This window comes from Mobula hypostoma, chromosome 3 (assembly GCF_963921235.1).
Source record: "Mobula hypostoma chromosome 3, sMobHyp1.1, whole genome shotgun sequence".
Lineage (NCBI taxonomy): Eukaryota > Metazoa > Chordata > Chondrichthyes > Myliobatiformes > Myliobatidae > Mobula > Mobula hypostoma.
In genome coordinates this window covers 24,778,001-24,794,552 of record NC_086099.1, presented here as the reverse complement: position 1 = coordinate 24,794,552, position 16,552 = coordinate 24,778,001, and the positions used below count along the sequence as shown (strand labels likewise).

At 42.0% G+C, this 16,552-nt stretch overlaps 1 protein-coding gene across 3 annotated transcripts in view; it reads left to right on the top strand.

The window, feature by feature from the left end:
• fam219aa (family with sequence similarity 219 member Aa) overlaps nt 1–16,552 on the top strand; it is a 52,879-nt gene that overhangs the window by 22,764 nt on the left and 13,563 nt on the right. For all 3 annotated transcript variants that reach the window (XM_063042785.1, XM_063042784.1, XM_063042783.1), the window contains exons 3-5: nt 7,753–7,855; nt 11,699–11,779; nt 12,308–12,362. In XM_063042785.1, the coding sequence (XP_062898855.1) occupies nt 7,753–7,855; nt 11,699–11,779; nt 12,308–12,362 (239 nt within the window). The remainder of the gene's footprint in view (nt 1–7,752; nt 7,856–11,698; nt 11,780–12,307; nt 12,363–16,552) is intronic.

The following is a 16,552-nucleotide window of genomic DNA, read 5'->3' as shown; positions in this document are numbered from 1 at the left end:
TGAGTTACAGAGAAAGGTTGAATAGGTTAGGACTTTATTCCCTGGAGCGTAAAAGAATGAGGGGAGATTTGATAGAGGTATATAAAATTATGATGGGTATAGATAGAGTGAATGCAAGCAGGCTTTTTCCACGGAGGCTAGGGGAGGAAAAAAAAACCAGAGGACATGGGTTAAGGGTGAAGGGGGAAAAGTTTAAAGGGAACATTAGTGGGGGCGGCTTCACACACAGAGTGGTGGGAGTGTGGAATGAGCTGCCAGATGAAGTGGTAAATGTGGGCTCACTTTTAACATTTAAGAAAAACTTGGACAGGGACATGGATGGGAGGTGTATGGAGGGATATGGTCCAGGTGCAGGTCAGTTGGACGAGGCAGAAAATGGTTTGGCACAGCCAAGAAGGGCCAAAAGGCCTGTTTCTGTGCCGAAATGTTTGAATGGAACATCCAGGTGGTCTTTTGCAAACTTGAGACGTGCATCAATAGAACATAGAAATAAAAAGCCTACAGCACAATACAGGCCCTTTGGCCCACAATGCTGTGCCGAACATGTACTTACTTTAGAAATTACCTCGGGTTATCCATAGCCCTCTATTTTTCTAAGCTCCATATACCTATCCAGGAGCCTCTTAAAAGACCCTTTTATCTTGCTTTTTAAGAGAGCAATGGTTTCCTCCATGGTATCCTTCCGTAAACACTGTTCTTGTTCAGTGCTTTTCTTATAGTGGTCACCAGTGACTTTAGCAAGTTCTGGAGATCTCTGCACGTCTTGTGCTGTTTCCCTTGGGTTCTTTTTCACCTCCTTCAGCACTGCACTTTGTGCTCTTGGCATGATCTTTGCAGGATGCCCTCTTTTAGGGAAAGTGGCAATGGTACTAAATTTCCTCCATTTGTAGACAGTTTCTCTTACTGTGGACTAAACACTCAGGTCTTTAGAAATGCTTTTGTAGCCTTTTCTAGCTTCATGCATCTCTATAATTCTTCTAAGGTCCTCTGAAAGTTGTTTTGATCGAGGCATGGTGCATATAAACAGATCTTTCTTGAGAAGAGCCGGCTGTCAGTAACCTGATTTTGTGTGGCCTTTTTATAAGGCAGGGGCCCTTTACAATCCACACCTCCAATCCCATCTCATTGACTGGAACGCCTGACTTCAAATAGTTTTTGTAGAAGGCATTACCCGGGAGGTTCACATACTGTTTTGAATTTAGATTCTGATTGTTTCAATGGTGTACTCAGTAACAAAGAGAAGTACGATTGTTTGTTCTTTTTTAGGCAGATTGTGTTTGTTTGTTATTGTCACTTCGGTGAAGATCAGACCACATTTTATGCATAACTAATGCAGAAAACCAGGCAACTGCAAAGGGTTTCCAAACATTTTTCTTGCAACCGTAGCTTTCCCAAGTCATTGGGGCACACAAGCCTCCAAACCGCAACAAGGTTGTCCTCATTAGATGTGGTTTTCCTTTTCTCTTAAATTGTACTTGTCTGTTTAAATAGCTGTTTCAGTACATTAGTTAACTGACAATATTGCTGAAGTGTACATTTGGCAGAGTAAAGTAGAGTTTTCCGTCTGGGAAGCAGATGTACTCAGGAGCTACAGATAATGCGGAAATCGGTATCTTTAGTTCTGGTGAAGATAAACTCTTATCCCTGATTTTAAAATATCATCTGAATCATCAGCTATCTTCTGCTGGCAGAAAGCACATCCAGTACTGAGATGGCTACAGTGATGTAGTCTATATGATTCCCTGTGGGAGTTTCAGCCTTAAAATGGATGACCTTTTCATTATTTACTTTCACTTCTCGGGAACTTGGTGTCATATGTTTCAGGTCAACGTATTTATGCCATTTTTTAAGCTTCAAGTGCACATCCTTCCAAATAGTCTCTGGTACAAGCTTGTCCATTTTCTCCTGTGTACTGATATTTGTTTAAAACAGCCATAGAGTCATCGAACAAAGAAACAGATGCTTTTGGCCCACTGAGTTCAGAACAAAAGTCAAGCACCCATTAATCCTGCACTACATTTTGCCCTCCTCTCTCTCCGCAGTAATCCAAACCTCACCATCAAACCTGCTGACAAAGGTGGTGCCGTAGTAGTCTGGCGGACGGACCTCTACCTCACTGAGGCCAAATGGCAGCTCTCTGACACCTCCTCTTATTTACCCCTGGAACAGGACCCCACCAAAAAACATCAAACCATTGTCTCCCGTACAATCACCGCCCTTATCAACTCCGGAGACCTTCCATCCTCAGCCGCTAAACTCATTATTCCCACACCCCGTACCGCTCAGTTTTACCTCCTCCCAAAGATACACAAGCCTGACTGTCCCAGTAGGCCCATAGTTTCTGCCTGCTCCTGTCCAACCGAACTTGTATCTGCCTACCTGGACTCCATTTTGTCACCCATAGTTCAGTCCCTCCCCACCTACATACGCGATACATCTCATGCCCTCCACCTCTTCAATAACTTCCAGTTCCCCGGTCCCAACTGCTTCATTTTTACTATGGATGTCCAATCCTTATACACCTCCATTCCCCATCAAGAAGGCCTCAAAGCCCTCCACTACTTCCTGGATAATAGACCTCACCAGTTCCCCACCACCACTACCCTCCTCCGGTTGGTGGAACTGGTTCTCACACTTAATAACTTCTCTTTTGGCTTTTCCCACTTTCTTCAGACTAAAGGTGTAGCTATGGGAACTCGCATGGGACCCAGCTATGCCTGCCTCTTCGTTGTTTATGTGGAACAGTCTGTGCTCCAAACCTATTCTGGTACTGCTCCCCAACTTTTCCTTCGATACATTGACGACTACATTGGTGCTGCTTCCTGCACCCATGCTGAGCTCGTCAATTTCATTGACTTTACTTCAAACTTCCACCCAGCCCTCAGTTTCACTTGGTCTATCTCTGACACTTCTCTCCCCTTTCTCGATGTCTCGGTCTCCATCTCTGGAGACAGACTGTCCACTGACATCTTCTACAAGCCCACCGACTCTCATAACTACCTCGACTATACCTCTTCCCACCCTGCCACATGCAAAAATGCCATTCCCTATTCCCAGTTCCTCTGTCTCCACTGCATCTGCTCCCAAGGTGAGGCTTTCTGTTCCAGAACATCTCAAATGTCCTCCTCCTTTAAGGATCGTGGTTTCCCTTATACGGTGATCAATGATGCCCTCACCCTCATCTCCTCCATTTCCCGCACTTCGGCCCTCACGCCATCTTCCTGCCACCACAACAGGGACAGAGTTCCCCTTGTCCTCACCTACCACCCCACCCAGCCTCTGGATCCAGCACATTATCCTCCGCTACTTCCGCCACCTTCAACAGGACCCCACCACTAAGCATATCTTTCTCTCTCCACCCCTCTCCGCTTTCCGCAGGGATCGATCCCTCTACGACTCACTTATCTGCACGTCCATCCCCACGGATCTCCCACCCGGCACTTATCCCTGTAAGCGTAAGTGCTACACCTGTCCCTACACCTCCTCTCTTGCCACCATTCAAGGCCCCAAACAGTCCTTCCAGGTGAGCCAACACATCACTTGTGAGTCTGTTGGGGTCATTATTGCATCCGGTGCTCCCAGTGCAGCCTCCTCTACATCGGTGAAACCCGACGCAGACTGGGGGACCGCTTAGTCGAGCACCTCCACTCCGTCCGCCACAGCAGACAGGATCTCCCAGTAGCCACCCACTTCAACTCTGTTTCCCATTCCCATTCAGATATGTTCATACATAGCCTCCTGTACTGCCATGATGAGGCTAAACTCAGGTTGGAGGAGCAACACCTCATATACCATCTAGGTAGTCTCCAGCCCCTTGGTATGAACATAGAATTCTCCAACTTCCAGTAATTCCCTCCCCCTCCCTTCCTCTATCCCTATTTCGCATCACCTCCCTCATAGTTCCACCCCCTTCTACTATTGTTCTCCTGCCAATCACCTCCTTGCTTCCCCTCCCCCACCCCTTTGTCTTAAAAATTACTGTTTTTTTTCAACTACCAGCATTCTTCAAACCCTCCCCAAAGTTGTTCTTTCAGTCCTGACGAAGGGTTTCGGCCCGAAACGTTGACTAATCTTTTCAACTGATGCTGACTGACCTGCTGAGTTCCTCCAGCGCATTGTGAGTGTTCCTTTGACAACAGCATCTGCAGATTATTTTGTGTCTACACTTTCTTATTTTCCCATCAACTTCGCTCAAGTTCTACCACTTCTTTACCCATGAAGGGGACAATTTGCAATAGGCAATTAATCCCTTAACTCAAACACCCAGGGAAACCCCAAGTGCTCACTGAGACAAAACTAGAAGTTTGGCTTGAATGCAGGTCACTGGGGCTGTGAGATGACACTTCTTTTAGTTACAATACTCTACTGCCATTTATACAAATGTACAAGAACGAATCAATAAGAGTAATACACATAAAAGTTGCTGGTGAACGCAGCAGGCCAGGCAGCATCTCTAGGAAGTGGTGCAGTCGACGTTTCAGGCCGAGACCCTTCGTCAGGACTAACTGAAGGAAGAGTGAGTAAGGGATTTGAAAGTTGGAGGGGGAGGGGGAGATCCAAAATGATAGGAGAAGACAGGAGAGGGAGGGATGGAGCCAAGAGCTGGACAGGTGATTGGCAAAAGGGATACGAGAGGGACAGAGGGAGAAAAAGGAGAAAGAGAGAAAGAATGTGTGAGGGAGATGTCTTTTTTTAAAGAAAGGGTCTTCCCTTCCTCCACCATCAACTCTGCTCTTAAATGCATCTCCCGCCACCCCACTAGCAACAGGGTTCCCCTGGTCCTCACCTACCACCCCACCAGCCTCCGGGTCCAACATATTATTAACTTCCGCCACCTCCAACGGGATCCCACCACTAAGCACATCTTTCCCTCCCCCCCCCCGCATTCCGCAGGGATTGCTCCCTACACGACTCATTTGTCCATTCGTCCCCCCCATCCCTCCCCACTGATCTCCCTCCTGGCACTTATCCGTGTAAGCGGAACAAGTGCTACACATGCCCTTACACTTCCTCCCTTGCCACCATTCAGGGCCCCAAACAGTCCTTCCAGGTGAGGCAACACTTCACCTGTGAGTCGGCTGGGGTGATATACTGCGTCCAGTGCTCCCGATGTGGCCTTTTATATATTGGCGAGACCCGACGCAGACTGGGAGACCGCTTTACTGAACACCTATGCTCTGTCCGCTAGAGAAAGCAGGATCTCCCAGTGGCCACACATTTTAATTCCACATCCCATTCCCATTCTGGCATGTCTATCCACGGCCTCCTCTACTATAAAGATGAAGCCACACTCAGGTTGGAGGAACAACACCTTATATTCCGTCTGGGTAGCCTCCAACCTGATGGCATGAACAGCGACTTCTCTAACTTCTGCTAATGCCCCACCTCCCCCTCGTACCCCATCTGTTACTTATTTTTATACACACATTCTTTCTCTCACTTTCTTTCTCCCTCTGAATATACCCCTTGCCCATCCTCTGGGTCCCCCCCCCCACCGTGTCTTTCTTCCCAGACCTCCTGTCCCATGATCCTCTCATATCCCTTTTGCCTATCACCTGTCCAGCTCTTGGCTCTATCTCTCCCCCTCCTGTCTTCTCCTATCATTTTGGATCTCCCCCTCCCCCTCCAACTTTCAAATCTCTTACTCACTCTTCCTTCAGTTAGTCCTGACGAAGGGTCTCGGCCTGAAACGTCGACTGCATCTCTTCCTAGAGATGCGGCCTGGCCAGCTGCGTTCACCAGCAACTTTTATGTGTGTTGCTTGAATTTCCAGCATCTGCGGAATTCCTGTTGTTTGCAATAAGAGTAATCAAGTGTTACAAATTGATACTTGTATACAACATGTTGGAGTCAATTGTTAAGGATGAGGTGATGGAGTTCTTGGTGACACAGGACGAGGTAGTACAAAGTCAGCATGGTTTCCTTCAGGAAAAATCCTGCCTGACAAACCTGTTAGAATTCTTTGAGGAGATTACAAGTAGGATAGATAAACAGGATGCAGTGGATGTTGTATATTTGGACTTTCAGAAGGCCTTTGACAAGTTGCCACACATGGGCTCTTAACTTGATAAGCAGCCTCACGCTATTACAGGAAAGTTACTAGCTGATTGGTAGGAGGCCACAAGTGGGAATAAGAGGATCCTTTTCTGGTTGGCTGCCATGGACTAGTGATGTTACACAGGGGTCAGTTTTGGGACCACTTCTTTTTCTGTATATAAGTGATTTAGATGATGGAATAGATGGCTTTGTTGCCAAGTCTGCAGATGATATGAAGATTGGTGGAGAGGCCAGTAGTGTTGAGGAAACAGCTAGGATGCAGAAGGTTCACAAGGATGATTCCAGGAAAGAAAGGGTTATCATACAGGGAATGTTTGATGGCTCTGGGTCTGTACTTACTGGAATTCAGAAGGATGGTGGGTGGGGGGATCTCATTGAAACCTTTTGAACGTTCAAAGGCCTAGACAGAGTAGATGTGGAAAGGATGTTTCCCATGGTAGGGGAGTCTAGCACAAGAGGGCATATCCTCAGGATAGAGGGGCGCCCTTTCAAAACAGATGCAGAGAAATTTCTTTAGCCAAAGGGTGGTGAATTTGTGGAATTTGTTGCCACAAGCCGCTGTGGAGGCTAGGTTGTTGGGTGTATTTAAAGCAGAGATTGATAGGTTCTTGACTGGACATAGCATCAAAGGTTACAGGGAGAAGGCCAGGAACTAGGGTTGAGGAGGAGATAGGGAAAAAAGGGGATCAGCATGATTGAATGGCAGAACAGACTTGATGGGCCAAATGGCCTAATTCTGTTCCTATGTCTTATGGTCTATAAGCAATTGTTTTGAGAATGGGTTGCCACAGTAGTGTGGCGGTTAGTGCAACACTATTGCAGCTCATGGCATTGGAGTTTGGAGTTCAATTCCAGCATCTTCTGTAAGAAAGTTTGTACATTCTTCCCATGAGCTCTTGGTGCTCCAGTTTCCTCCCACAGTTCAAAGACTTAAGTTAATTGGACATTGTAAATTGGACACTGTGATTAGGATACTGTGAAATAGGTGGGTTGTTGGGCCTGCAGCTTATTGGGCCAGAAGGGCCTTTTCTACACTGTATCTCTAAATAAATAAAATTATAAAAAAGTCAGTAATGAAATGGAATTTTATTGTTTTGATAGGAGGTAGTCTGCTACTGTCTCGCAAGCTCAGTCATATGGATGCAATCTTGTGGGAATGGTATTGTACTCCTTTAATGAATATTTAGGAATGAAAAATAGCCCCATTGTCTATATTTTTAAAACAATTCATGATGCAGAGATCTGCAATTAGAACTGCAGTTCTTTTATGTTTGTTAATGGATGGGTCTTCATCCAGGTGGCCTTCCCACATGCAATTCTGCCTGCTCCATACTAAAATATAACTCTTACTCTGGCACGTTCTGGAATTTGGTGCTGGCATAGCAGATTTATCACATTAATAGATTTACAAGATTACTGGATGTTATTCCAAGTAATCCTTCTTCACACTTTTTTCCTATTCACAAGATATTACAAGGTAATATATCAAATTCTCCAGCAAATGTAAGTTTCAAAAGTGGATGGGAATGGAGGTCTCAGTGAGCTAGATGCTTATTCTTTGGGATTTCCAAACAGTTGGATAGTGGATTTTTACTGCACAACTATTGGGGATATTCAGGTGTAAATAAATAAATAAATCTGTATGAAATATGAAATGCCAGTCAAAGAATAAGTATTTAATATGTCTATTTACAGAGAAACAAAGAGAGCTAGCCAGGAAAGGCTCATTGAAGAATGGTAATGTTGGAAGCCCTGTCAACCAGCAACCAAAAAAGAATAATGTGATGGCACGGACAAGGTGAGTATTTAGTATTAATATAACTTTTAGAGCTTCAAGAATATTTGAATGATGAATCATCTTTTCATAAATTACTGTGATAATTTGTGATGTGACTTTTTCATAAATGAGCAGATGTTGATAAAGAATGGTTCTAAGATCAACCCATATTATACAGATTAATTTCAAAAAAAGAACCATTAGCAATTAGAATCAGGAGTAGGTCACTGAGCCATAAGATATAGAAGCAGAATAAGGCCATTTGGCTCATCGAGTCTGCTCCACCATTTCATCATGGCTCATCAATTTCCCACTCAGCCCCAATCTCCTGCCTTCTCCCCGTAACCCTTCATGTATTGACTAATCAAGAATCTGTCAACCTCTGCCATAAATATAACCAATGACTTGGCCTCCACAGCCGCCTGTAGCAACAAATTCCACAGATTCACTACTTTCTGGCCAAAGAATTTTCTCCTCATCTCTATTCAGAATGAATGTCCCTCTATTCAGAATGAATGTCCCTCTATTCCGAGGCAGTGTCCTCTGATCTTAGACTCCCCCACCACAGGAAACATCGTGTCCACAGCCGTTCATGCCTTCTGTGCCATTCAGTCTGAATAGAAAGAAAAAAATGTATTTTATCTAAGTTTCATTTTAATATTGTTCAGTACTTATTGTAATGTGTGAAAAGACAGATCCACAAAACACAGTCAAATATTCACAAGCATATGCAGTACATGTTTATAAAACTAGGTGTCATACTTTTATCAGCTTTGTTTTGGATTTTTTAATCATAAATCTTAAGTTAGTTTTGAACTTTCCAAATGCAAATCCAGAACTCGGTTTGTACCATCTCTTACCCTTTAGTGGTTTTCAGGACCTCCCTAATTTTAACTTTCATTAAACTCTCCAGCCTGTTATGTAAGGAAACCTTAAAGTTCCTTAACCTGGTTAACCATGTATTGAATTAGTCTTGAAGCTTTATAGCATAATGTTTATAAATTTAAAAATTGTACATAGAAATTGCAAAATAGAAATTAAGTTCTTGCAACACACATCAAAGTTGCTGGTTTATTGTGTGCTATTCCAATTGTACTGCAACGTATTATGACTTGATTATTTATGGAATAATTGTGTAATTGCCATTAGCATTAGATGTTTATAAATGTTCTTGCTGTGCAATACCTATAATACAAGAGTACTACAATAGTGATTGTAATATCGCTTGCTGTTTCTTTGATCTGTCACAAGGTGAAAATCTGCCTTATATGAAGGTCCGCTATTAAGCCATTTTATTTTACAACAGCTAACTAGCAAAAGCAGCTATTTATATTAGACATAGCAATTAAGGACATTCCCAGAAAGGTAAGAATGTGACTGCCGAATTTAGAACCCTCTGGATAATGAGGTAAAAAGGGAAGTTTGTATTTGATACTGACATTTTAATGTAGTAGAATGCCAGGAAGAGTGTCAGAAGTACAGGAATGAAGTTTTAAACATACAAAACTAAAGTAGGGTGGGAAAATATGTGTAGAATAAATTAAAAGAAAATATGATGTTTTATCACTATTTAAGGAGCATGCATTTGAGTCAAGTCAGTGATGTGAAGGAGCCAAAGAACTTTGGAGTAACACCCACAAATTCCTGAAGGGAGAGGGCAGGTCAAGAAACTGGTTAATAAAGCAGGCTAGGTACTTCCCTTTGTTAGTCCATCACAGAATTTGGGATCCTGAAGTTTATCTCAGAAATATGTGAAAGTCGAATCCCAGCTTGAGTATTGCCAATAGTTTTGATCATCATAAAACTGAAAAGATGTGATTGCACTAGAAATGTGCTCAAAGAAATTTCCAAGGAAGTTCCCAGTACTGGGGGGGAACGAATAAGCTGGAATTGTGGTTATCCAGACAGAAGTAGACTTAATTGAGGTATATAAAACTATGCAGAGCCAAGATGACAGGACCTAATCCCATTGGCAAAGGTGTCAAAAACAAAAGGTCTTAGTCCTAAACTAATCAGGCAAGACAGCATTAATGGAAAAGAGTACAGTCGACATTTTGGACTGAGACTCTTCAGCAGGACTAGAGAGAAAAGATGAATATATTTAAAAGGTGGGGGAAGGATAATCACAAGGAGATGGGTGAAACTGGGAGGCGGGTTGAGCATAGGTGCTCGGTGAAGCAGTCTCCCAATCTATGTTGGGTCTCGCTGATAAACAGGAGACCACATCAGACACAGTATATGACTCCAACAGACTCACAGGTGAGGTGTTACCTCACCTGGAAGGACTATTTAGGGCCCTGAATGGTAGAGAGGGAGGAGTTGTAGGGGCAAGTGTAGCACTTGTTCTGCTTGCAAGGTTAGGTGCCAGGAGAGAGATCAGTGGGGGGAGGGAGGGGAATGAATGGACAAGAGAGTCCATAACTTCTGCTATCTCCAAAATAGGATCCTGCCACCAAGCACATTTTTCCCATCCCCCCACCCATTTTCTGCTTTCCGCAAGGATTGCTCCCTATGTGACTCCTTTGTCCATTCAATCCATCCCTCCCCACTGATCTCCCTCCTAGCACTTGTCCTTGCATGCAGAACAAGTGCTACAGCTGCCCCTATGTCTCCTCCTCCGCTACCATTCAGGGCCCTAAACAGTCCTTCCAGCTGAGGCAGCACTTTGCCTGTGAGTCAGTTGGGGTCATATACTGTGTCCGGTGCTCCTGGTGTGGCTTCCTATGTATCGGTGAGACCCGACATAGATTGGGAGACCGCTTCACCGAGCACCAAAGCTCCATCTGCCAGAAGAAGTGTGGTCTCCCAGTGCCCATCCATATAATTTCACTTCCCATTCCCATTCCGATATGTCTATCCATGGCCTCCTCTACAGTCACGATGAGCCCTCACTCAGGTTGGAGGAACAACATCTTGTATTCCATCTGGGTAGTCTCCAACCTGATGGCATGAATATCAATTTCTAGAACTTCCAGTAATGCGCCCCACTCCCCTTCACCATTACCCATCCCCTTCTTCCTCTCTCACGGTATCTCCTTGTTTGCCTATCTCCTCCCTCTGGTGCTCCCTGCCCCCCCCATTTCTTTCTTCCATGGCCTTCTGGCCTCCCCTATTAGATTCCATTCCCCCCCCAGCCCTGTATCTCTTTCACTAATCAACTTCCCAGCTCTTTACTTTGCCCCTCCCGGTTTCACCTATCTCTTTGTGTTTCTCCCTCCCCCTCACTTTTTAAATCTACTCCTCCTCTTTCTTTTCTCCAGTCCTGCTGAAGGGTTTTGGCCCAAAGTGTGGACTGTATTCTTTTTCATAGATGCTGCCTGGCCTGCTGAGTTCCTCCAGCATTTTGTATGTATTGCTTGGATTTCCAGCATCTGCAGATTTTGTCTTGTTAGTCTGAAACTAACAGAAGGATTAGAGAAGGATCAGGGATTTTTTTTTCCACCCAGAGGATAGTAGCAGGCTGGAACTTGCTACCAAAATGGCTAGGTAGAAACAAACTCTTATCATGCCTGAATGGTAATTAGTTGTGTATTCTATGAGCTGTGCCCTGAAAAGCTATAATAGACTAAGTTTTGGAAGTTGGGTGAGGATGGATTATTCTTTCTAAGTAGTTGTAGGTATGGTGGTCAAAATGTCCTCCTGTATCATGACTTCAGTTCTGTATTTTAAACAGACTTAAAGTGTTTCCAGCATTTATTTCTATAAAATGCAATGGTTTTCCAATGAAATCGGGAAGGACAAGTGGCTGCATGAATGTCAAACTTTGGATTATATGTTAAAACTGGAATAAAACAGCTGAATAAAATAGGATATATGTTTTTTTAAATTAAGAGTTTATACCTACTAATTTGTGATTTTTGGCAGGTTGGTTGTACCAAATAAAGGATATTCTTCCCTAGACCAAAGCCCAGATGAAAAACCTTTGGTTGCTCTGGACACTGATAGGTATGTTATATTCGATTATATTGAAGCTCAATGACTGTGAATGACCAGAGACTGTATTTCCAAGTCAGGATAATGTGTGACTTGGAAAGGAACCTGCATCTTACTCCCAGGCACCCTTTGCTCTTCTTGGTTTTAAGTTGTGGGTAATTATATTCATGAAATTCATACTTCAATACTAAAATTCTTTGCATGCTGTGTTAATTGCAAACCTATTTTTAGAATGAGTTTTAAATGTTCCCTCAATAAATATGAACATTTCATCCTGGCTCTTTAAACAAAATTAATTTATCTTCATAAAGCAGTCTCTTTACTAAAATTCAGATGCTTTTGTCACTTGAGCATCTATTTTATGTGTTTTTTTTAAAAATAGATTTCATGTACTGATTGCTTTTACCAAATTGGTCCCTGTGTAACATTTTTGCCCTGAACATAAGATCCTGAAGGACCATGTACTGTATATCTAAGGTAAGACTTTCAAAGACTTGCATTTTGAAAAATTAAGCTTTGCCTACTTCTATGTAATTGCAGTGATGATGACTTTGATGTGTCACGGTACTCGTCGTCAGGCTATTCTTCAGCTGAGGTGAGTTATTTGTAATGACAAATTATTTGATTAAAGAGTAAATGCTAAAGTAAGTAATTAGTAATGTGTTCTGCTGAATTATGTGCTCACGGTTATGTGTTTAATTGTTTTGAATCTGTCGTCAGATTTTATTACATATGGTCCATTTGTACTGTATGCTGCTACTGCTTGCATAATATCCATGTTCAAACATCAGTCTCTAGTCATTGTTGATTTATTCACTGAACCATATATAAATCAACCTGCTCTGCTGGCCCATACTACCCTTGGACAATAAAGGTCTACTTCCCATATCTGCCAGTTAAAGCAGATGAAACTTTGTCTCTTTTAGTGTGCAATTGCAAACAAGGTACAAAGCTCATTGGGCAGCGGTGGTTGAGCCCCACATCTAAGAAAGGATGTGCTGGCATTGGAGAAGATACAGAGGAGGTTTGCGAGAATGATTCCGGAAATGAAAGGATTAATGTATGAGGAGCATTTGATGACTCTTGGCCTGTGCTTGCTGGAGTTTAGAGAAATGAGTGAAATCTCATTGGAACCTACTGAATAGATAAAGTGGACATACAGAGAATGTTTCCATTAGTGGGAGAGCCTAGCACCAGAGGGCACAGCCTCAGAATAGGACATTCCTTTAGAACAGCAATGAGGCGGAATTTCTTTAGGAGGAGGAATCTGTGGAATTCATTGCCACAGATGTCGATGGGGGCCAAGTCACTGGGTATATTTAAAATAGTACTTAATTAGTATGGACATCAAAGATTATGGAGAGGAGGCAGGAGAATGGGATTGAGAAAGAGAATAAATCAACGTTGATCAACTGGCAGACCAGAACTGATGGGCTGAAGGCTTAATTCTGCTCCTATGTCTTAGAGTCTCCTGTAAGCCTCAAATTGTGAACTTTAACAGCCCACACCTCAAAGCATTGAGGAGATAACATCAGCGCTGAATTAATTGATCATCCTTGTTCACTGGGATGATGTAAACCAAATGTGAGCATGCACTCCTAGTCCATTCTCCTCAGCACTGACTCTACTTGCAGATAGTCAGCTCCAATGGACTAGTTATGCCTAACATCAACTTTTGAAGTACTCATGTTATTCCAAACTCTACTTTGGCAACAGATCACCATGAACTCAAAGCCTCTTCAAAGCAAGTGTAAGATCCACACTGATTCTTGAAAATCCCTAGCCCATGACCATTCATATTGGAGATGGAACATCCAGAATGGCATAGTGAGTCGTGAACCGTGAGCCTATTCTTCAGGAACAGCCAGAACCCAAGTGTAAAAAGTAGAAGTGTACCACCTCCCAAAGCAGCCACTCACCCCATCAAGCATGTCATATCTCTCGGTGGCAGAGTTTATGGATTCTAGCAACGCACATCAAAGTTGCTGGTGAACGCAGCAGGCCAGGCAGCATCTCTAGGAAGAGGTACAGTTGACGTTTCAGGCCGAGACCATGTGCTTGGTGATAGGATCCCATTGGAGGTGGCGAAAGTTTCAGAGAATTATGAGCTGGATGCAGAAGCTGTTGGGATGGTAGGTGAGGACGACAGACACTATACTAGGATGGCGGGAGGATGGGCTAAGAGCAGATGTGCATGAAATGGAAGAGCTATCCAAGTGCTTATACATTTCCCAGTCAGTTACCCAGATGTAGGATATCTATTCTATTCACCACAACTCTGGCTTGATTCTACAACCTGCAGACTCACTTTCAAGGTCTCTCTACAGTTTGTTCTCATTAAATTTTTTTTATAGTTTGCCTTTTGCACATTGCTTGTTAATCATTGCTTATGTTTTTTTCATAATTCTATTTTTTTCTGTAAATGCCTGCAAGAAAATGAATCTCAATTTAGTATGTGGTAACATATATGTACTTCGATAGCAAATTTTACTTTAACTTCGTAATAGTCTGGCAAAGCAGTGTTTTGAAGCACTTGTGGTAGACAAATTTAGTATGTCTGGAAAATAAATAGGGATCCTATTAAAATACATTGAACACTATGAGTGTGTATGAGATCAAACCTGTGACAATTTTGAACCTATGCTGAATAATGTTCTTTATGCATGATCATCAAATGGGATGCATCATAGATCAAAATAGTTCAAACGATATTTGAATAATTTAAGATGTGCTGAAATGTCTACCTCATCTACAGTTTTCTTAGAAATTTACTCTTCAATTTTTCTCCACCTTTTCTTGATCCTACCTCATTTTTTACTGGTGTGAAGTCAGTTCATCTAGTTCAGGTGAAAACTTGTAGCTAATGACTTAAACAATAGGCAGACTAATCCATCAATGGTACTGTATTCTTGTACATTTTTCCGAGCTAGATACAAGAAGTTTAATTTGGAGAGTCCAAAATTAATTTCATGTATGTCTCATGTAACAAGATATTACTGGAAATTTAAATGAACAGAGCTCCCATATATCACCACTAAATTAACTTTATCTTCAGATAAAATATTTATTAACAAAACTGTACACAACAGCACTGTACTAAGTTCTTCAAGAAAAATCTGCTTGCTGTATAAATGTATGCATAAATAGAAATCATAGCTAAATGATTGATTTGCATGGTTTGAGTGTCATCTGCAAGTAGGTGGTTATCCCCTGTTGATCATAATTGACCTCCTGGAGAGACATTTTAAAAGCGTGCGCACACATGGCAGGCGCTGATGCATAACACAACAGTTGCAGGAAGACTGAAGTAAATGAGAATGCTCAGCAAATCGGATGGCATCCATGGGGGGGGGGGAAGAAAGTAAAACTAAGCAGGAAAAAAAGCTAATTATCTGAAATTGTGACAGTTTAGAAATCCTTATTGCTCTTAGTGCTACCATCAAAGGGATACAAGACACTCATAAGAACATAAGAAATAGGAGCAGGAGTAGGCCATCTGGCCCGTCAAGCCTGCTCCACTGTTCAATAAGATCATGGCTGATCTTACCATAACCCTTAATTCCCCTGCTATGCAGAAATCTATCCAACCTTGTCTTAAATATTTTGAAACCAGTTTCTGCACTCCGCTATCACATTTTTGAGTAGACAATGAACGTATGTACACTACTTCACTATTTATGTCTTGTCCACTACTTAATTAATTTAACTTTTTCATATTATACTTTATAGTTTTATTTAGTGCACTGTACTGCTGCCACAAAAAAGCAGATTTCATGGCATATGCCAGTGATAATAAACCTGATTCTGATTACTTGCAAACATTGAATGTTGCAATGAGTCCTGATGACAGCAACTAGCCAAAATAGATATGAGATATTTTTCTATGACTTAGTGTCACGTTAAGGACCAGGACAGCTTTCAAAAAGAATGTTCCATCAATATTGGAGACGGTGAGAAAAGTCAAGATCATGCATGTACCACAAAGCATTAAATGTGAATTTGTTATGATGATTACAATGTTCAAAGAATTGAAGAATAGGTTTATTATACATAGTGAGATACAGTGAAAAACCTTGTCTTGCATACTGTTCATACAGACCAGGTCATTACATAGTGAATTGAGACAGAACAAGTTATAACAGCAACAGTGCAGAATAAAGTGTAACAACTACAGAGATAGTTCAGTGCAGGTAAACAAAGCTCAAGAAATTGGGTTTAAAATATCTGGTGAAAGCCAAATGTGAGATGAGGAATTTATTTTATATACTTTGCATTGTGATCCACTCTGCTCTACCTGAAGATTTATTGAAATACTTGAAAATGAAAAGATTGGAAACTGGGGATTGGAGAAAAAAAGAATGAAACAAACTGGGGAATAATGTGCTATCTAGCCACTTCTATTGTAAAATGATATGCGTTAAAAATTGTACAAAAGTCTCAGTCTCTTGATAAGAATCAAGTGATCTGAAAATCAAGTACTACAAAGAAAAATATCATGATTAAGTACATTTTAACACTACAGTATCCAATGGGAATGGGAAAGCTTTCTAATGGGAAATAGTGAGCTAGTTCTTTATTTCTTCAAAAAATTGAATTTTCCTTTGAAAATAAGGTTTCCATGAGCACAGGTTTAATTTCAATTTTGGGTTGGTGCATGGGTTTTACTTTATTAGGTAAGTAAGTGCCATCATGTTATGGGAATCTCTGCATAAACAGCATTTCTGGTCATTCTTGTTTACATAGCTGTATTTTCTGATTGAAGCCTTATTCTCTAATATGCAGCTT